The sequence below is a fragment of the Cyanistes caeruleus genome, chromosome 6, assembly GCF_971803275.1.
Source record: "Cyanistes caeruleus chromosome 6, bCyaCae1.hap1.1, whole genome shotgun sequence".
In the NCBI taxonomy this organism is placed as follows: Eukaryota; Metazoa; Chordata; class Aves; order Passeriformes; family Paridae; genus Cyanistes; species Cyanistes caeruleus.
The window spans coordinates 63,002,834-63,024,420 of record NC_141706.1 but is presented as its reverse complement, the minus strand read 5'-3'; the positions used below and the strand labels follow the sequence as shown (position 1 = coordinate 63,024,420).

At 46.6% G+C, this 21,587-nt stretch overlaps 1 protein-coding gene across 3 annotated transcripts in view; it reads left to right on the top strand.

The window, feature by feature from the left end:
• PRKCH (protein kinase C eta) overlaps positions 1 to 21,587 on the top strand; it is a 147,213-nt gene that overhangs the window by 52,638 nt on the left and 72,988 nt on the right. For all 3 annotated transcript variants that reach the window (XM_086895149.1, XM_023927374.2, XM_086895150.1), the window contains 3 exons: positions 198 to 341; positions 1,090 to 1,263; positions 15,531 to 15,685. In XM_086895149.1, coding sequence (XP_086751275.1) covers positions 198 to 341; positions 1,090 to 1,263; positions 15,531 to 15,685 — 473 coding nt within the window. The remainder of the gene's footprint in view (positions 1 to 197; positions 342 to 1,089; positions 1,264 to 15,530; positions 15,686 to 21,587) is intronic.

The following is a 21,587-nucleotide window of genomic DNA, read 5'->3' as shown; positions in this document are numbered from 1 at the left end:
CCTGAGCAGTGCTGAGTTTGGCTGGTCACATGTGTCAGCTGTGTGATTCTACCAACACAACTTTCTGTCTCATTAGCCATCAAGTGCTCTTGGACAGACCCCAAATGCCCTGGGTGGTGGATTGACTACCTGTGAGTACCTCTGAAGCAGAAGTGCAATTCCTCTGCAGACTAACACTTCTTTGCTTTCTTCCACAGAAACTGGTTTCTAGATCTACGCTGAAACATCAGGGAAAAGGCAGCCTGAAGGATGGCAACAATATCAGTGAAAGTTCAGCAAGCAAACTTGGGATCAAAGACTTAACCTTCCTTCGTGTATTAGGAAAGGGAAGCTTTGGAAAGGTGAGAGTTATTCCTGGCTATTTTGTGAGCAACCACATTGCTTATTTAAGGAGCCCCAAGGTAGGTGATTTCATAACATGGTACACAGGTTGTCCAGTGGCACTCCAGAGCAGGTACTAAGTGGTAGCCTGGTGAGACTTTGTGCAGCAAAGCTGGTTACAGAGAGCAGGGAGAAAAGGGAAGAGAAAGAAAGCCGACAGCAAAGTGAAGAATTGGATATCACAAAAAAGAAGTTAGCACCTGAAGGAACAGCTGCATGCCAGGGCCCATACCAAGAGCTGCAAGTGTGTGTGTTAATACCCGTTTGGGCAGCATTTCTTGGAGCATGTAAAGACTTTTCCTTTAAAGGCAGCAAGGCAGAGGTTTCAAACGTGGTGAGATGGTGGTTTTGTTTCTCTGCTTTGCCAGGAAGCTGATGTGAAAGAGTGAGTTTTATAACTGGGGAGGGAGGTGGGATGAATGACCCTTCTCAGGCAGTTTGTGCTGGCACAGTGGGTGACCTTCGACCAGCCAGCCCTGTGCCAGACAGGAGCAGCATGTGGGTATTTCTGTCCAGAGCAGCCTGCTGCAGGCAGCAGTGTGTGTCATTGATTGTACAGTGATGCCCATGCTAACAGGCTGACTCACTTTGGTCCACAAGCCTGGTCATGAGATGACTGACCTTTCCAGCCTGGGAAGGTGCCAGAGGCTCTGTGCTGCTCAGGACAGAGGGTTCAGTCTTTGCCATTCACACTTGCTTCTGGTTTAGGTGATGCTTGCCAAGATGAAGGAGAGTGGGCAGCTGTATGCAGTGAAGGTGCTGAAGAAGGATGTCATTCTCCAGGATGACGATGTTGAGTGCACCATGACCGAAAAACGCATCCTCTCCTTAGCCAGGAACCACCCCTTCCTCACCAAGCTCTACTGCTGCTTTCAGACTCCTGTAAGTATAGCCCAGGCTGTGGCCAGCCTTCCTCCTGGCACTGGCTGGGATGAGGAACCTTGCTGTGTGTTTGGCCCCTGGCCTGTTAAAAATGTCCACCTCAGGCCCAGAAGCCTCTCTGCTTGAGGATGAACAGAGGACTGTGCTGTATTGCACCTCTAACATCTGCTGGGCATTTGGCAAACAAAATCCTGGCCTTTTCTAAGTTCCCTAACAAACTGGTAAGGCACAAAGCCTTTCTTTGTGTCTTGCCTAGAAACATCTCCATGCCATTGAATGTTTCCAAGTGCAAATGTCTACACACCTGCAGTGTCCTCTGGTTGCTCTGGGATCTCAGGCTCTGCTCTGTTGCTGCCTGAATTTTTAACAAGGCTGTATTTGCATTGAGTTTTCTGCAAACTTTCAGATTTGCACTTGGAACTGGAGCCTCCTGTCTCTGCCAGCCTTTGTAGACTGCTCAGAACTGAATGAAAGATCCTTCTGGGGTTCCTGGAAGGGGTCTGCCTGATGTGGGTGGGAACTGAGTCAGATCCATGTATGGTTGGTATTTTATTTTGTGTAGGGAAGACAAATGGCAGCACTGCTGTCCCTTCTGCCCTGTGTACCCAAGTGGAGGACAGAACACGGGCTGAGTGCCTGGCTGGGAGTCTCATTTGGTGTGTGCTGGTGGCTGGGAGCCTCTTGCTGGTGTGGGTGGTAGAGGGAGGAGTGGCTGAGATGGAGGCAGTGGCCACAGCCATGCATGGCAAGGTGAATTCTGGATCCCTCAGCTAAGCTGTTCTTAGGACCAAAGTATTTTCTGCATTGTAGCTCTTCAAAACTACCTGGGCTCCTTTCCAGTTGCATTTTGTTCTCTGCTAAAGGGCAGTAAAGTTTGTTTTCCTCTTACATGAGGTAGAAGAAACTTGGGTTTTAATTGCAGCTTTGCTCCTCCTACATAAACCCAAAATACCTTAAAAAAAACCAAAAAAAGAGCAGACAAATACATTCAGCCACCCACCCATTTCTCTTTTCACTGGGGTGATGCAACAGCCAGCTATGGAGGTGAAGAACTGTGCTCATTTAGGGTGGAGCCTTTGGGTAGACTCATCTTATAGAAATGAGGTGGTTTGTGTTGGGTTTTATTTAATACACAGCTCACATGGTTCACAGAGCAGCTGGGTTGTATAGCAGAAATGCAACTTAAAGCTCACTGTTGTCACTGGTAACCAAAGAAACTTTTATTTCATGATATTTCAACCTGTAATAGCTTTCCTGAAGTATCAGAAATGTCCAGTATTGATGGGTTCTGTTGGAGGTCAAATGTGGGTTTTGCCACTCGTTGCTATGGTCTTTGCTATGGCTTTGCTTACTAAATTTGCAGTGTGGATGTGAAAACAGAAAGTGTGCTCCTGGGCTGTGCAGAGTGCTTCTTATGAACTTAGGGAAGATTCAAGGTCACTGTGTGAGCGCTGTTTGTCATGTTCAGAAAATCTGAATGCAGTCTGCTGTGGGTGCAGGCAAGATCTTCTGGGCTGGTGAAGTAATTGCAGAGTCTTTTGTAAAGGGGAAGAAAAGGGGAGAACGCAGCCTGTTTAGACTAGCAAATTGAAAGCAAAAAGAGGATCTGATTGATGTCTGTAGATGTCAAGCACTGAGGAGGGAAACAAAGCTGTCAAGATGCTGGATAAGATTAAATGAGTCTACACTGGCCATGGGTACAGTTAGACTGGAAATTAAAAAGAGGTTGTTAAACAGTAGAGCAGCCTGAAACAGGAGTTTCTGGACCAGCTTGTCATTAGAGGAGCAGAGGGAAGAGCCCCTCAGCCCCTGGTGCCCTGAACACAGAGCTGGTCTGTCCTTGAAATGGTGCCAAGGGAGGGGTGTTTGTATAGCAGGACCCTGCTATTTCCAGTCTTTCCTGGGTTCCTCTTTCACTTGAATTCCACTTCGCTTCATTGTCTGGATTGTCTGCAACAGACAACTGCTTCCCCTCTGATGATAACAAAAAAAAGAGAAGTGTTTACAAAAAAAATGCAGATTTCAAATGAAGGTGGTTCATGATGTCTTTTGCCCACAGTCTGCACTCAGTGACACCCACTTCAGTCCAGAATCACCAGATTTAAATTGCTTATAAAAGCACAGTGAAACCCCTTTGCTGCAGCGGAGAAATTACTGCAGCACCAGGGTATTCAGTGGTCACAGTCCTTCCAGAAGGCTTATCCAGGCTGATACAAACTTGGGGCTTCTGTTTATTCTTTGTATGGCATGGGGATATCCCATCCATTAACAAGACCTTGGCAGAAAAAGATACCTATATATATGAACCATTATATATATATAAAAAGAGTAACCACTTATTCAAAATGTCATCCTGCAGCCATATTTAAAAATTTATGGATTGGGGGCATGGTAGCACAAATACCCAGTTTGCAATTACATGGAAACCACATCACATGTATCACAGTTACAGCCCAGACTCTTGTGGTATTAATGGTTCATGTTATAAAAAACAAAACACAGCTCCAGTCTGCCATGGAGATCCTGGATACATAATGACCTACTGGATCTGCCTTAGGGAATTTTCAAGAACTAGACATTCTGAGGCCTCTTACCATTTGTCAAGGCCAAGTCAAAGCCTGATCCCATAAGACCAGGACAAGCTGGGACTGACTGGTAGGGAGCAGTACCCAGCTGGAAGGCAGACAGGGCTTATGGTAGGTGCCAGGTTTAGTCTGAGCCAGCAGTGCAGCTCCATGGAATGAGAGCTAAATTATGGACTGGACTGCTTCAGGAACTTGGAAAAGTCAATATTCATTCTGCCTGGCACTGGTGAGGCTGCACCTGTCCCAGGGGTGTCCAGTTATGGCCTCTCCCATCCCAGTTCAAGAGGAAATCATGGAAAGTCATAATAAAGTTCAAATGTCTTGGAAGTGCTTGAGATGCTGCTGCAACTTGAGGACAGAGCGCTCGTAGGGTCTGAGAATTTGGCTGGATCCAGAGCCGTTTGAATTCTGTTTCTTTTACAGTATCCCACCCAAACCAGCAAACTCTTCCCCTGGCTTAAGCAGCCTGGGGGTGACTTTAACAGCCTGGGACATGTCTGTGCTGCACGGTGTGATGTGTGGTGCCAGGAATGCAGCGTTATTCCAGGGATGCCCCATCCCTGGAAGGGCCCAAGGCCAGGCTGGATGAAGCTCTGAGCAACTTGATCTAGTGATAGGTGTCCCGTAGAGGAGAGGAGGGTTGTAACTAGATGATCTTTAACATCCCTTCCAACCCAAACCATTCTGTGGGTTTATGATTAGCTGAGCAGGCAGAAGTACCTGAAACAGCAATGCATTACCCGAGTTCCTCTATACTGCTGCTATTTCTGCTTGCCTATTTTAGAGCTGGCTGGGGTTCTTCTGAGCTTACATTAGCCACTGATGGTTTTCAGAAAGGTTTTCTGTTCTCTTGTGCTGCCTCTGCTCAGTGTGAGCCTGTTTTAGTCTCAGCTGCAGCTTAAGTGATTCCTGCCAGCAAGGGCAGCTTTATTTGCCCAGGGTAGGCTGGGGCTGCCCGAGCTCCAGGCAGCCTCCAAGCTCCATCAGGGCTGAATCCTGCAGCCACTAGGTGGTAGGAGCTGCAAGGGCTGTCTCTGCCTGCTGTGGGTCACAGTTTCCAGAGTGTAAAGATGAAATATCAGCAGCTCAGCAGGCTGGCAGAGGCTGGATGTGTCCATCTGTGTGCCCAGCACTGGGCTGGGCAGTTTTGGACTTGAACCTCTGGATTCCTTTCCTGTGAAAGGCAAGGAAGGAGTCCAGATGCTCCATTGCAGGGGGGCAATTTAAATTCTGCCTCAGCTGCATCTGTGGGTCAAGAGCAAGGAGGTCTTCCTTGCTCACCACCTCTCTATTTTTTCAAATTTTTAATTTTTTTTTCAATTGAAGTCTTTGCCTTGGGAGCTTTCCACCTTGCCTAAGCCATTTACCTCTGCTTTTTCTAGGGTCTTAGAATAATTCTTTAGTGTCAGAGAGGATTATGCTTCCGCTCCAGTAATCTGTGAGTTGCTGACAGGTGCTGAGACCTGTGGATAATCGTGGATCCTGCAGTAGGGGTCACAAATACCAAAAAGTGTTTGTTTCTGTTTACCTGACACTGGTGTCATCCAACACCTCAACAATACTGTCCTACAAGGGGTGAAAGGGGCTATATGTATGAATAGCTAACTCAGTAATATAATCCTGGGGAATGTGAATCCTGGAATGTTTTAATTAAAATCAGTTTGCAGTAAGTAGGTCTTGTCTTCTTTGGGGTTTAGGAGCCATCCTTCCTGTACAGGTGCTTTGCTTTTAAATCCTTTTGTCTCCACTCATATGCATGAGAATGAAAAGGGCTGGGGGAGATGGCTTCCCATGCAAACAGTGTCAAACAGCTTCTGGGTTTTCTGTTCATTGCCCTTATCCCTTTTCTCGTGACCAAAGGGTCCTTCCAGGGGACTGTCCCCAGGCGATGCTGTTCCCAGCACTGTCCCGTCAGCCAGCCTGATCGTTATATGGATTTGCTTTCCCTCTGGCTCTGCTGACAGTTGCTGAGGCTCAGAGCCTGCCCCTGTTGTTCCAAAAATAGTGAGACACGAGAACTTGGCAGAGGGATGTGATTTCCTATAACGAGCGTCCTTCAAGGGAATAATGAGCAGGGGTGCTATTTAAGCCAGGCAGGACTGGCCTGGGACTCAGGACAGTATAATCATGGAACTGGTCCCATTTTACGAGAGCAGCCTGCTGTTTGGCACACAGCTTTTTGTCCCCATTACTGGCTGAGGGCTGATGCCATGCTCTCAGCATGGAAAGGAAAGGATTCTCTGCATCTCCACCAGCTTTTGGGGCACTTAGGCAGTTCTGTCAGGATCATCAGCATGGTCATCTTGTCATGGGTCACCCAGATGTTTCAAGAGAGGAGCCTGTATTTCAGCTCCTGGAAGTGTTAGAGCTGACCTAGAGCCTTCAACAGGGGCATCATTTTCAAGTGAGGGCCCACAAGCCAAAGGGGTGGCACTGAGGGGTGGCAGCTCACCCATCCCTTGTCCCTAGGTTGCACAAGGGAGGTCTGAATGCCCTTGTATGTCCAGGGGAGTCCTCAGTCATGGCTCCTCAGGGTATCTCCAGCATCAGCCTGGTTGTCCCCCACCTGCTCCAGTGTCACCAAAGGGGTAGAGCACAGGGCAGAGCCTGGTGTGGTGGAGGTGAGGGAGGCTGGAGAGGCAGTGACAGCCTTCCTGCAGCTCTGAGAGATGAACAAGTGCCCTGACATAGACTTCGGAGTGCGCTGGTGGGCGCTCAGCAAGGCCTCTTTGATGTTCTCTTTGAAAGGTACTGGGAGGGAGCCTTTTGGGAGCAGGGGATGGCTTTGATCCACTCTCTGGCTCTGAACCCCCAGCATTTCCTCTGTGGCATGTTGTGGAGGCACAACTCCCTGTGTGCATTTACGTGACAGCCAATTGCACATCTTGGATGCTTTTCTGCATGCACTGAGACTTTTTCTCTTACTCTTGAGAGTTGACACCTGTGTTAGCCCTAAGCCACTCTGCTGGAAAGCTCTGCTAGTCAGACTTGAAGGAGCTTGAGTTGTTCTTTACCTGGGGTGGCAGGTTGGTTTTTGGGGAGTCCTTGGACAGGGAGGTACAGGGCAATTTCCTCTCTTCACCTTAACTCTCCCGTGCAGATCCTGCAGGTGTGCGCACCGTGGAGCCATCACGATGGCTTTGTGACCACAGCAGGGACAGACAGTTTCTGCTTTCCTCCGGCTCCTGTCTAGCACAGAATAAGGGCAGGCTGGTTGAAAGTGCATCTTCCTGTGGTTTGACTGTGTTCACATCCACCAAAACCCCCTGATGTGTTTGCTGGCACGCTGGTTCCATTTGTCAGTAAACCTGACGTGCGAGGCCTCTGCGGCCTGCTCGGAAAGGCTCTGCTTTTTCTGACAATCTGCACTGACACCTTGCAGTGGTCACTTCATTGCAGGAACATTTGAGGCCAGGGTTGTTTTTTTTTTGCAGGCAGGAGGTGAAACAAGATCAGACTGACATTTCTGACTCTAATCTGTGAACTTTGCTGGACATCCACGCTTGGGCTGCGCACTGAGGCGATGTGAGCTGAGGTGAAAACATGAGCTGCAGGGTTGGAAGGGTCAGCTGCCATCGTCCTGTCATAGCTCCCCAGTGTAACTTTCTGACCCCACATGGTTGAGGGACTTGGGATATTTGCATTTTCATGAAGCTGATATAAATGCTTGTCTCCATCTGCAGTGGCTTAGGGGACAGACTGTAGCTTGGACAAATCAAGCTCAGTGCAAGGGTAGCTAAGTGTGTTGCCTATGGTTAGCCACAGGATGTGAAACTAATATTTTCGAATCAAGGAAGTTGTGGCATAAAGAGAGATCAAAATGGAAGCAGCTCTCAAGCAGCCCTGAGCAAGCAGGTGCCAGTCAGTATTGAGGAGGAAGGGAATGAAAAAAACAAAGGCAATCTAAATTCAGAGAGAGGTGACTAACTGAGGTGTGAGCCAGTGGTGCTTTAGGTTTCAGTCTCTTCGAATCCATATGGCTTTCCAGGTGATGTTTAACACAAGAAAGTGATTCACAAATCCTCACAGCAAGCTGATTCCAAGTGGCTTTTTGGGTGTTTGGGCACTCTTAATTTTTGTGCAGACCTTTGGCTGAGCTTGTAGAGGTCTCTAGCCTTCCCTAGCCCTGCCTGAGCCAGCAGGTATTGAAGAGCTCAGTATTTTGTAAAACAGGAAGAGCTGTTGTAGGTTGATCACTCTAAACTGAAAAGACCAATTTCAGTAGCCTTCTTGAACTGAGGGCTGTAAAAAAAGCATGGTATTTACAGGGCTATTCTGTTCTGAGACACCAAGGTGCCAGCAGCCAGCTGAGGAGTGCAGATGACCTATAAATCTTTGATTAACAGGTAATGTCTGTAATGTCATACACTAGTTCCTTATTTCTCAGTTTATTCCCCTCTAAGTTCAGTCAGTCCTTTGAATTTTTTTAATCTTTCAGGTGGGAAGGAGTATTTATGTAGTTTTCTTTACCATTTTAAAAGGTCTGGGAGGGAAGATTATGTGCTGCTTTTTCTTTTCTTTCTTTGTATCCTTTCAATACCACATTTTAATGATGCTCAAAATGTCTTTTTTTTTTTTTTTTTTTTTAATTGGGATTAAAAAACCAGACATTATTTGTACATAATTGGTTGGCTTATCTGAGTTTTGGTTTTTTTTCTAATTTGGGTCTGGTCTTCTTTCAAATGGAATAGGTGCAGGTGAACAAGATAATCATCCTTTTGCACGTATGCTGTGTAAAAGTTTCTAGTGAAAAAATGAGCTGATAGTGTAGCACTGCTTTGAATTAGGGTGTCTTGCAGGGAGGGGGTGAGGAGGAAGGGTGTGTGTCTGGTTCACTTGAATACCCCAGAAGATGCATTGTTCCAGACAAATGATTGAATTTGCCTGTTACAAAAACTCTCTGGCGTCTCAGCTTGATATTTCAGCCAAGTGGTTAAGAAAATATGGGCAGGAATTCGGAGGATGCAGTTAGATTTGGGCTGGTTTGTTTTGGGTTTTTTTCCCTGGGGCAAGTGGGGAACCCACAACTCCCCTCAGCTCATCCTGGTTTGTGGTTGTCATCATTGAGCTCCTCTGGAATGAGTTTGATGTTGATGCTGCACTGTGCACCCGGGTGCCAGGGCCACCTTCACCCCAAGGGACCCTGCAGAGTTTATTTATGCAAGTGCAAGAGCCAATTCATGATTCTCTGGGTGATGTGTATATGCCTCCCTGCACTGGACTCCTCAGAGAGCAGAGGTGCTGGGTAACCAGTGATTACTGCCTCATTTACTTGATTGTGACTGTGGTTGGTGACTCGTTGTTAATCGTGGGGAAATGACCTGAGATTCTCAGAAATGTGTTCACCAGCTGCCCAGCCTGGAGGAGACACCACATGCACCTTATGCCCATTCTGAGTTGGCTTAATTTTCACTGCACCTCCTTCTAGCTTAAAAAACCACCCAAAACCAGCAGAAGAAAGAAACCCTCCCTTTCTTAGCCTTTCAGCTGCATCATGCAGTCAGCCCTCATCTTGGTAACCCCAGGGCTGTGTGTGGCTGGGTTCCCTGAGGCAGAAGTGGTTCCTGGGGCTGGCAGGCACTTCTGCAGCTACTGAAGCAGGGAGGAAGAACAGCTCAGCAGAGCAGCACTGCTCGGTGAGCAGATGGCTGTAAAACCTGCTGTAAACCCCAAACTCTGTCTGGGAGTCCTGGGCCACGTGCATGGGGTTCCATCTGAGCCAGCATGGGGCAGGGGTGTCCCTTGGTGTAGCTGCTGTGATTTGAGATCAAAGGACCAAATCTTCACCTGACATCAGTCACTGCCTTGCTGTGTTGTAGTCAGGTGAGATTGGCTTTGTCTGGAAATTTGTGGCTGAGCTCATTAGGTCTGCTCCTGTGCTCACACGTGTTTGTGCAAGGGTTGTTGTAGTGACTGCTTGGTGGTGAGGCTGTTCACAAGACACCTCTGATGCTCCCTGGGTTTGAAACCATGTGTAACCCCCCTGGGATAGCCTGTTCTCCTTAACCCTTGGAGCTGGAAGCAGCAGGTGGATCGTGGGGGTGCAGGGCTGCCCTGGTCCAAGGGCTGGGTATAGAGGGGGAGGCATTTCCAACAGGAGTTCATAAAATCTTTGAATTCTGTGACTGGCTGGCTTTGGAATAATGGAATCACAGAATAAGCTGAGCTGGAAGGGACCCATTAGCACCACTGAGTCCAGCTGCTGGCCCTGCACAGCACCATCCCCAAGTGTCACACCCTGTCCCCGAGAGCATTGTCCAAACCCTCCGTGGGCTGTGCCAGGTTTGGTGCTGTGACACTGCCCTGGGGAGCCTGTTCTAGTGCCCAGCCACCCTCTGGGGGAAGAACCTTGTCCTAATATCCAACCTAAACCTTCCCTGACACAACTTCAAGCCATTCCCTCGGGTCCTGTCACTGGGCACCAGAGAGATCAGTGCCTGCCCCTTTGCTTCCCTCATGAGGATGTTGAAGAACCCCAGTTAGGGAGGAGGGAAGCATTTCCAACAGGAATTCACGGGGTCTGTGAGTGCTGTGAAGGGATGGCTATGGAAGGGAGGCATTTCCAACAGGAATTCATAGGTTCTGTGAAGGCCTGGGTATGGAGGATGGGCATTTCCTCACAGAGCAGCATCTAAGAGTGGGGTAAGACCGTGTTAGTCCTACAAAAATGAATATTCAGTTACAAACCTGTTTCTTACTCTTCCTCCGGGTCCTGTGCTTTGCAGTGCCTTGACCCAGATACAGATGGCCACTTGAGCTGCTGGGAGTTGGACATGTGGCTTTCTGGAGCCCAGTGCTGAGAAATCACGGTTTATTTGCTCGCTCTCAGCAAGACCTAGGGCAGATTTGCTTTGTGTGGGGGTTGTGGACCATAGAGAGAGCATTGGGAACACTGAGAGAGCCTGCCAGCTCTTGTAATTATCTTGTAATAATTTGCTTGCAAGCTCCCTAAGCTCTGCTACTCTTTTTGGAAACAATAAAGTTTCTCTGGGAAGCAGCGACACAGCTGTCTCTGTTTGGGGATGATTTGGAAAGCCTCCCTTCTGCTCTGCAAAGCATAAACTACCAAAACAGGGAAAAATTACTGTTTTCTTGGGGAAGCCCTTTGGCTTCAGTGAACTCAGATTGAGCCCAAAGCTAATTTCCTGCAGAGTTGTGTGCATGAATTATTTCCAAAAAGATAAAATGTGGACTAAGTGGAATTCCTGAGCCAGGCTGATTTTTTTGTGTGGGAAAATTGGACCCTTGTGATTGGTGGTAAGGTCCCAGAAGGTCTTTGGTCTTGTGTGGGTTGTACGTGGATATCAGCTATGACTTTTAAGCAGAAGAGGATAAAAGCTGGCCATCACACTGTCTTTTTTGGGCACAGGGAGAAAAAGGATCATCTTTAAATAAAATCTGGATTTTTTTTCTTCCCCTGTGATGACAGAGAGGAAAGGTATGAGGATCCAAAACAGCTTGTAGAGCTGGGGAGGACAATGGACTAAAGTGATGCTTGAGGTGGATTTTAGTGTTTGCAAGGGGCAATAACCAGTGTGTGAATTGTCCTTCTCGGTGGCTCTTGCATTTTAGGGACTTTCTTCAAGCCCCACAAAACCCCCTAAGAAAATGAACAAATATAATGGGTATATGTAGCTGCTGTCAACCACTGCTGTGCTGTGCTGTCAGCCCCTGCCCTGCTGTAAGGTGAACAAATAGGGATGGAAAGCTGAAATTAAAATAAATAAATTATTTTTAAAGAAAAAAAAAAGGACAGCTCTCTTGTGTGAAAATTGACAGGATTAATCTTTACATGTAGGCCAGCCTTGAAATAAACCCGCCTGATCCCATGGATTTTGTTTCCTCCAAGTGTTTTTTTTCAGTTTACAGTAACAATTGCTCTGAGTTTATTCATCTTGATCCCAGTCCAGGAGTGGTGCAATGTGATTTCCTCCTGTGGCTGCCACTTGCTGTGAAGCCTTTCGTGTCACTGTTTCCTGTTGACTCAAATGCTCCTTTCTTAGTACGTCAAACAGAGATACCAGACCAGGCAGACTTCTGGGCAAAGCACAATTGAAAAATAGACATGTGAGGAGTTCAGCATTGGGCCCTGTCAAAAAACAATCCAGCTTTCAACTCCTCCTAATTCCCACTGGTAATCCCCAAGAAAGGAGGAGATACAGAACTGACTCTTAAGTCAGGTCAAATTTGCAAGTGTCTGAACTATCAGGTGTTTAAAGATTCACTTTTTCTAGCCTCTTCTTAAGTTATTTATTCAGGCTTACTCTTCTGGCTGTAAATTGCCTTCTTTTTTTATTTTTCCTTCTTTTTTTCTGTTTGTCTTTCCCTCCCTCTTCTCCCTTCTTCCCCCTGCCCATCCCTCCCTCCCTCTTTTCCCCTCTTCTCTCCTCTTCTTCCCCTTCCCTCCAGCTCCCTCCTTCTTTCCCCCTCATTTCTTTTCCTTCCCCCCTCTTTCCTTCCCCTCCTTTCTTTTTTTATTTTTAATAGGATGCCACTGTTTATTTTATTTCTTAATGATTCCTGGGAGAATTGGTTGGTCTTTACAGTTTAACAAGCTGATGGTCTTCCTTAAGAGTAAAACTGGAAGGCCTTGCCTGGCTTTTAGATGCTTTTCCCCAAAGGATTGTCATTAGTGCAGGTTTTACAAATGCTTGTTGCCAGGAATGTAGCAGACCAGTGCATAAATGCTGCATTATAAACCAGTTGTAATACCTATCCTGCTCTTTTCTTCAGCAGCCCTATGGCATTTCTAAGTGTTAGGAAACCAGGCAGACAATAAGATGGACCTCCTTTAAGTAAACTGAAAAAAAATAAAATAATAAGAATGGAGTAACCCAAAGTTCTGTGTCTCTGCTTGACCAGTGAAATGAGCCCATGGGTGAGTGTGACCATATAACACGTGCAGTTATACTTGCTCAGGTTTGCAGTTATTCTGAAGCAAAATCAGTTTCTAGCAAAAAGCTGCTATAATTCCATGGCAGCAATGATGTGAATATTAAAATCAGTTATTTTAGTGCTTACCTGAGCATTTGAGAAATAAGTAGTGTCTTTCTGTAAGCATCATAATAAAGACAAGTACAACCAGAAGTCTGAGGTGGGCTGTGGAGTTTTGCCTGTCTGGAGAAGCTGGACATACATGTTTTAAGATAGGAAGTGTTGACTTTGTTTCCTTGAAGGTCACCTTTAAGGAAAGAGTAGAAAATCCATGTGTGTTCACCTAAGTGCCTGCGTGTTTATACAGGCATGTGTATCACTTACATAAATGCACACACTATCCCTCACCAGGCTGCTGGTAAATTAAATTGCTTCCTGTTGGGGATCTGGCAAGAGGGATTTCGTTTTAAGTGTGGGCTTGAGGAGATGCCTGGACAAGCTGGGCTAGATAAGCCTGTGTCATGTGGCGAGATCAGCAAGGAAGGAGGTGGGAAAGAATAACAAGGAGATGTAAAAGCCAGCCTGACTGGCGAGGCAGAGGTGATACCTGTGCTGCAGCTGGAGGAACAGGCAGGCACAGCACAGCCTGACTGAGTTTAACCATCTGCACTGAAGATGTGGCATTAGAGGGCTGATGTGGGCTGAAGAGCCAGGCTGGTGATGGGTTTGCAGTTTGTGCTGCTCTGGCTCAGACTGCTGCCTGGACAAGCCAGCTCGGGTGTCTTTCAGTGCCCTCTCATAAAGACAGAGTGAAGCCATGAGGTGTTGTTGTGTATATGGACTGGAGATGGCATTCAGCACGTGGCCTTGGTGCTGCAGTAGTGTTGTGAGAGTGCTGGGGGCAATGGTGAGGCTGCACCTCAAATTCTGCCTTCAGGTTGGGACCCTCACTGCAAGGAGGACATTGATGTCCTGGAGTGTGTCCAGGGAAAGACAGAGGAGCTGGGCAGGGGACTGGAGCACATATCTGACAAGGAGCAGCTGAGGGAGCTGGAGGGAGTGAGACTGGGGAAGAGGAGGCACAGGAGGGACTTTCTCACTCTCTACAGCTCCCTGACAGGAGAGTAGAGCAGCCAGGTGAGGGTCAGGCTCTACTCCCAGGGAACAAGGGACAGGACAAGAGGAAATGGTCTGAAGTTGCACCAGGGGAAGTTTAGATTGGATTTTAGGAACAATTTCTTCACTGAAAGGATGAAGCTGCCTGGAACAGTGTGCCCAGGGCAATGGTGGAGTCACCATCACTGGAGGTATTTAAAAGAAGTGTAGATGTATGGCACCTGGGGACATGGTTTAGTGGTGGGCTTGGCAGAGTTGGGTTAGTGGTTGATTATCTGTAAAGGTCTTTTCCATCCCAGAAGATTCTATGATTTAATGATCTTTACCTTCTGGAAAGAGCCCAGAAGGAGCTGTTGGGCAGAACCTAGGTTGGCTATGTGAAGCAAGCTGTCCTCATGTGTTACAAACCATTTGCTTTCCTGTTCATGTCCACTGAGAAATGAGGGAATTTCTGGTTGTTTTTCTTCTGCCATGTGCATCTCAAGATGTTAATACCAGTAGTCATTTCAAGCTGGCTGGCTGCCAGAAAGTGGAGCACAACATTTCTTATCCTCTTAAACTTAGAGAGGGTTTAAAAGTAGCTTGCAGATAATTAATATCAGACCTGAGAAGAAGCTTGTGGGAAAGAAGGGCAAATATTACCATTAAAAGCCTGGCTGATCTCAGTTGAATTCTATGCCTGTTTTCCAATCTGCTTGTTCCTGACATTCAGAGAAAAACTGAAACAACAAATACCGAAAGTCCTGAAACAATTGCTGAGAGAAATTTTTGAACTGGACTGCAACAATTACAGGGTTTATTTTTGTGCCAAAACCCTCTGTGTCCTTCCTCTCCCAATCAAGTGAACTCATGTGAAACCCCTACCCACTGTTAAGCACACAGCTTAAACAAGTGCCTCCCTATCTGTAGGATTTTGCGAAAGCCAGAACAAAGTCAAAAAAGAAACCTCAGAGATCAACAGCTGTGGTTAATGAACGGAACTTTATCAAACAGGTTGCTTTTCTCCTCAGCAGAAACTTTTATTTATACCTCATCCTTATCAGTTCCTCTATTGCCCAGAGGCGTCTACAGGTTTATCAGAGGAAAGCTGGAACCTGAGGGCCCAAAAAGCAGCTGCCATACGAGTGTATGGCAGGAAATTCTATCCTGGAAAACAGCCCACATTCTCCAGAAATAATGTTGGGATATCCTTGAGACAGTGTTGTGCTGTTGTGGTGAAGCTGCACTCTGGCTATGTACATTGTGTTATGGGGCAGTTTTCCCCAGAGATCTGAGGTGTTTACGAGGGAATGAGTGATTTTTTTTGAGATTTCTCTTGAGCCACTCAGCTCAGAGAGTAGGGGTATCATTCCCTGCTCTTTGAGGCTAAGGATAATTCAGAGAAACCCAATGGGAGCTGATTACTGATGAGCACACACTTACTAACATGCCCAGTCCACATGTGAATAGGAATTCATTCCACAACTGGGGTCAAAACTTTTGGGAGGAGTGCAGGGCAAGGAGGTACTAACAGGTCTTCCTGGTATCTATTTGATTTTTCCTGAAAAAATCAGCCTTTCCCCCCCCATGCACTGTCTCACACTTACTTAATCTGTTTTTGTTCGGGAGATAATAGTTTTACTGAGACTTTTCCAAGCCTGAGCGAGGATGTGATTAATGCTGTTCATGTTTGTTGTGTTTGCCTGTGTGTAGGATCGCCTGTTCTTCGTGATGGAGTTTGTCAACGGCGGGGACTTGATGTTCCACATCCAGAAGTCGCGGCGCTTTGACGAAGATCGGGCCCGGTTCTACGCTGCAGAAATTATTTCAGCGCTCATGTTTCTCCATGGAAGAGGCATCATTTACCGGTGAGCTCTGCATTCATTGCTTCCCTTTGTCTGAGCCCCACGGCTGAGATGAGAGCTGGAGTTTTCTGCTTAAAGAAGCGTCACTTGCTGCCCACCAGGAACAAGCTGTCAGCTGGGATCACAGTACCTCTGTGTTCCCCCTGCACACTGGCCAAGGTGCACCACTTCCCAGGAGGGAGTGAAATGTCTGGGCAGGCATTAAATGCAACCTTCCCAGATTTTCTGCAAGGTGAATGTAAGGATCTGTTGCTTTTGACACAGTGTGCCATATTATTTCAAGGCTAATACGTGCTGGTGACACCAAAGCTTCTGCTTCCCTGCAGTAGCTACTGTTTTTAAACGCTATCTATTTCACATTCCTATTCAGTGCCACTCATCTCAGCCACTAAAAGTGTTTTCACTCTTGCCATGGTCCTACAGCAGGAGTTTTTCCTTCCTGTCCATGTCTGGCATCTTTGTGTTTGCAGCAAGATTGGAGCATTGTTGCTTCCGTGCGTCAGCCTCCACTCGAAGTCTCAAGGTTGTTCTCAGGAAGCTATTTCCCATACTCTCTTTTGTTATTTGCCATTTTTCTGTACTCAGGAGGGCAGTTTGGTTGTATTTTTTCCTTTCTGTGCTGCTGAAGTGCTCCCCTGTCAGCTCAAGCATAAAGGCATAGAGCACCCAGCGTGGATCAGAGCCAGGCTGCCGTGCAGAGCCCTCCCTGGGCCAGCATCACCATTCGACCAGCATCCTCCCTCGTGCCCCAGAGGCAGGGAAAAGCCTCTTCTGGGGTGGAGTAGGACAGCTGGAGCAGGGAGGTGTCAGCACTGAGACAGTCTGGTTGTACAGAAAAGTTTCTTTCTGCCATACCTCACAGAACACCTCTGGCGTCCTTGTGCCCAGAGTGCTGGGGAGGAGGAACAGGCTGTTGTTTCCTTTGGAATGCTGTTACCTGGAATCCAGCAGGACTTTTTGAGCATGGTCTGCTGTAGCCCTGCTCAGTCCCACTTGTGGCATGCCAGCACTGCAAAGAATAATGTCAAGTCTCTCTTTTTGCTGCTTGGTTATAGTTGTACTGCTGGGATCCAGAGATGGTTGCAGGATGGGACCAGTTCCAATCCCAGTCCAGCTCTGTTAATGCCATTTCTGTGGAAAAAAGGGCCAAATGTCATCTGATTTGGGACCTCACATAGTTTGACCAAGTCAGTAGGACATCCTTTCATGACGGATAAACTCAGGTCTGAAGTCACAAAAACCAGAATAGCCGGGAGTTAAATTGGTTAAAGGGCTGGGGGCTGTGCAAGGGGCACTTCTCCTATCTGATGGGGAGATGATAGGATCAGTCAAGTAAAAGCAGCTTCTCTCTCTTCCTGGCTTGAGCTCCTGTAAGAAACAGATGGTCAGGTGAGGACAGAGAATATGAAAATATTTTAAAGTATGAACTCATGTGACACAGTGAAATAGAGAAGGAGTGCCATTTTAATATTCTCCATGTCCTGAGAGCCTAAAGATGACTAGTGATACATACCCTATGTATCAAGCTTCTAAAGCACAGTGATTGTCTGTATAGAATAGCAAATCTCCTTACTCTACAGCTGGATTTCAGTCTAATTCTTCCCTTGTGAATAATGCCAGCCGCTGAGGAGAGACCCTGCCAGATAATTACGCAAATGACATTATCCTTAAAATAGTGACATCCAGTAGTTATTGTCAATCATTCAGCAGCAAAACTGGGTCTGTGCATAATGTAATGCCTTGTGCTTACAGCTTGTCCTGTCTGCCCCAGCCTGCTGCCTGTCACAGGGCAGGAGTAACTGATCCCTCTGGGTTTTGGCACTCTTCAAGTGCTGCTGTAATTCATGATAGAAACTGGAAGAGTAATTGGAAAGCTGCTCAAACAACTGCACAGGCTTTGATCTTGTTGAGAAACTGGTTAAGCTGTGGGGTCAGGTAGCTTCATCTGCACAGGGCAGATCTGCAGGGGGGTGGGTGACTTGGTTTCTTCTAATTACCTGGGAGTCTGGAAGATGTAAGAGGAGAGAGCTGGCTGGGGCTGTACTGAGCTGAGGTTGCTTCTGTCAGGTCACAAATACCAGGATCTGGGAGGGAGTATGAAGGATAGAAGGGGATACTCAGAATGGAGTCACTGCACTGTGTAAAAGAGTTTGGATCAGATTTTATGATAAGAATGTGAGTGCTTGCTTAGGGAGCAAGGAGCAGAGACACCAGAAATAGCCTGACCAGAAAGGGTTTTACCACAAGCTCTTCAAGGTATCTTCTTTCTGGATTTCCAGGGTCGGTGGAGGAAGAGAGCTGCTGGCCTAGTATACTCTGTGTCATTTGGTTTTCTTCTGGGCTTAATTTAAGAATGCTGTATTTTTCCTTGCTCCCTTCAAGAATGAGCAGTTCAGAAAAGAATCTGCATTTACCAATGCAATGAGTGTTCTCCTGGTTAGTCAAGCTGCATTTGCCACAAGTGCTGCCAAAGGAGTTTTCTTTTCTTTGAAATGCTAGAGAGGTTCATCAAAAAGTAAAGTTCATCAAGAAGTAGCTGAAGCTTGTCATTGTGGCCTGGCAGGACTGTGCTGGTGGCTGCTAAAATCAGGTGTTCATTGATTCCTATTTCAGCCACACAAGCAATTTGAAATAGCTGTACAGCTGTATTTTTGCAATTGCTGCTGTAAGTCCTGAGAATGGGGTTCTGAGGCAGATAATGCATTTTGGCTATATGTGATTTTTCATTTCAAAACTGGGCTTACAGCTGGATTGGTTCTCTCATGGGATGTTTTTTATGATTCAACTGAAATTTTCAGTGAGTTTGCTCCTCATTTTGAGAAACCCTTTATTTGTTACTAAGCTGTGGTCAGAATAGGAGTCCCATAAACATACACTGTATGTATATGGGGCTCTTTAAGAGAGAGCTTTCAATTTCAGAAAGCTCTATTTTTTTCTTTTCATTTGCAGCACTACAAAGGAGAGATGGCTTTCTGGCCTTATCAAGGAAAGGTCTCTGTCTTGCCCTGTGCTGAGGTTTAGCTGTCAACTTAGCAGCACCTATTTATAGTTGCTTCCTGAAAAAACAAATCAGCAATTACAGTGGGGCTCCTTAGCCCATCATAGAGGGGACTGTATCCAGACATGAAAATAATCTTTTTATGTGTCACATCACAGAGTATTGGGCACCCCTAACCACAGAGGAGTAGGACAAGGATGTATTTGGGATCAGCTCATGCTGGATGCTGCCAGGAAAATGTTAGGTAATAATCATGGTTATTGTAAATAAAATCTTTGCTCACAGGGCGATTTTTGTGCACTGCTGCTTTCTCTAAGATAATTTCTAAAGGAAATTACTGTGCTGGGCTCTGTTGCAGATAGGTAGGTTGGTTTGTCATTTTTTCTAATGGCTGCATGTGTTATTTTTCTTGAGGCAGCTCTTGCCGACTTTCACTTTCCAGTTCAGCAGTTCCCAGGGTAGGGGAAGCATATTTTGCCTTCTGTGCATGCCAGAAACGAAACAAAGCAGCGTATCTGAGCAGAATTAGGTTGCACAGTGCTTTACTCAGTACAAGGGAGCTGGTCCACTCACAGTCTGCTAAAAAGCAAAGAGATAGCGGACTATAAGGGTTTATTTTAAAAGCAGGACATTTCCTTCTGTGTAGCACTGCAGTAAAAATGCCTGATCTGTCCTGCTGCCCTCACATTCAGACCTTGACAAAGGGTGATGTACAGCTTTGGGAGTTGGGGGATCCACATACCAGGGTCACCTACTTGTGTATTGAGGGCAAATGCAAGTATTTCATTAAATTTGGTTGTTGTGGGGCTGGATTTTCTTGGAGGAGGGGGCTTTGAAGTTTACAGTAAAATACAGTAAAAACTTTCTAAAGGCAACATAAAAAAGTCAGCCCAGCCTAGTGGCATGGCCTTAATTTCTGTGACAAACCTTTCTTTCTCTCTGCTAGTGTCACTAGCAGGATGCTGAGAGGATCTCTTTTTAGAACACACCTTCACTACCTGCAGAGGTGATACAGCGTGCAGGACACAGTGTCAGCTGTGCACCCTGGACTTCAGTGGTGGCTTTGCCAGCCTGAGGTGTAGAGTTAGACAACATGCCCCAGCTCACTGCTTGGCACAGGCACGGGGGCAGATCCATCCTTAAGGCTAGGTGTAACATAGGGGTAATGTAGCTGTAATGAGCCAGAGGAGCTAAAAGGCTGGTGAGAAGGACTGGTTATTGGCTGGCTGAAGAAGCCTGTTTTATCCTGAAGGCTCATGCTGGCCAGCTCATTTCACTGCCTTTGTGTCTACATTGATGTCTCTAATGCAGCTGACCCCTCTGGAAATGTTGGGGGTCTGCTGGTGCCCTATCACACATCTGGATGTGGGAGGGTGTGCAGAGAATCCCTGTGCTCTGGTGGAGCACCATTGGTCCTGGGACTCAATGGTGTTTAATGGGATGCATGGTCCTTTTGGAAGGCAAAAAATAATAATGCAATTATCCAGATGAGGCCTTGGGGCTGAACTCCAGCTCTTGAGTAAAGTAAGATAAGCACACTAACAGGCAGAGTTTACTCCTCTGTGTGTTACCTGCGAGCATCTCCTTAATGCGTGGGGCACTTCTTACGACAGGGAAAAAACTTTCTCCTCTGGGATCTGCAAGGATTGCTGGATACTGGCCAGGTCTCTGAAATCATCACCTTTCCTTGGTGGAGGAGACCCACCAGGTCTTCAGCTGTGTGTCTCATGACTGTTGGCTTATATAGGGAATGAGCTTTTTGCAACAGGTTAATTCCCTGCCAATTCAAACAATGAGCCTGTGACACTTGAAGGAAGCTTTACATAAGCATTTTACAGAGACCAGTTTTGCTGGAAAGACTCTGTTAAGTGGAACAACACTAAGGTTTCTTTCAGCAAAATCAATTAAAAATTACGTGCTGAAAACAGAAGCCGAATGCCTTTCCTAATTACATACAGCCACTGTTAGCAGAGCAACTTCTTTTAGTGTGATGTTTGCTTTTTCCATGGGTCAAGACAGTGTAGATATGGGATTCCTCATGTTCACTCTTTGCTGTTTTTTGGTTGTTGGTTTTCTGTTTGGTGGGTTTTTTTGCAACTGGTGATTTTGTTTATTCTCGTCTCTGCCCTTTTTCACATCTGGAGCCAGATCTTGTTTGTCCTGAAGCCAAGGGGCTTTCCCCAGGGAGGTAAATGAGCAGTTGAACTGGATCTGTGACTGATAGCAGCAATGCTCTGCAAGGCAAACTGGCTGGCTGGGGGGCTACCTGGGGATTACTGGTGGTTTGCTTAGGTGCTGTGCATAGCTTTGTTTTCTTGGCAAATAAAGATAAGCCTTTGGTTCATTGAGGTGTTTTTAAGCTTTTCTGAAAGAAAAAGACCTGATAGCATCCTTCTAATATCCAAGAGGGGTCTACAAGAAGGCTGGAGAGAGACTTTTTGCAAGGGTATGCAGTGATAAGACAAGGGGGTATGGCTTTAAGCTGAAGAAGGGTAGATTGAGGTTAGATATTAAAAGAAATTCTTTACTGCAAGGGTGTTGAGACCCAGGCACAGGTTGCCTAAAGAAGCTGTGGATGCCCCATCCCTGGAAATGTTCAAGGGCAGGTTTGGACAGCGAAGGTGTCCCTGCCCATGGCACTGGGGGTTGGAATGAGATGATCTTTAAGGTGCCTTTCAACCCAAACTGTTCTATTGCTCAGTGAAGCTTTTTGCTTGGATGTACTACAGTCAATGCCTCTGTAGGTAATCCTTGCTGATTTGATGTGTTTTATGCCTCTCTTCCCCATGGATTTGGCTGTGTGGGCAGAGTTGTCTGCATCTGAGAAAGGGGTGGGAAACAGCTCAACCAGTGCCAGAATGGGTGTGAGTCTCCATCTGTGGGATCTGCTTGATGGCGCTTCAAGAA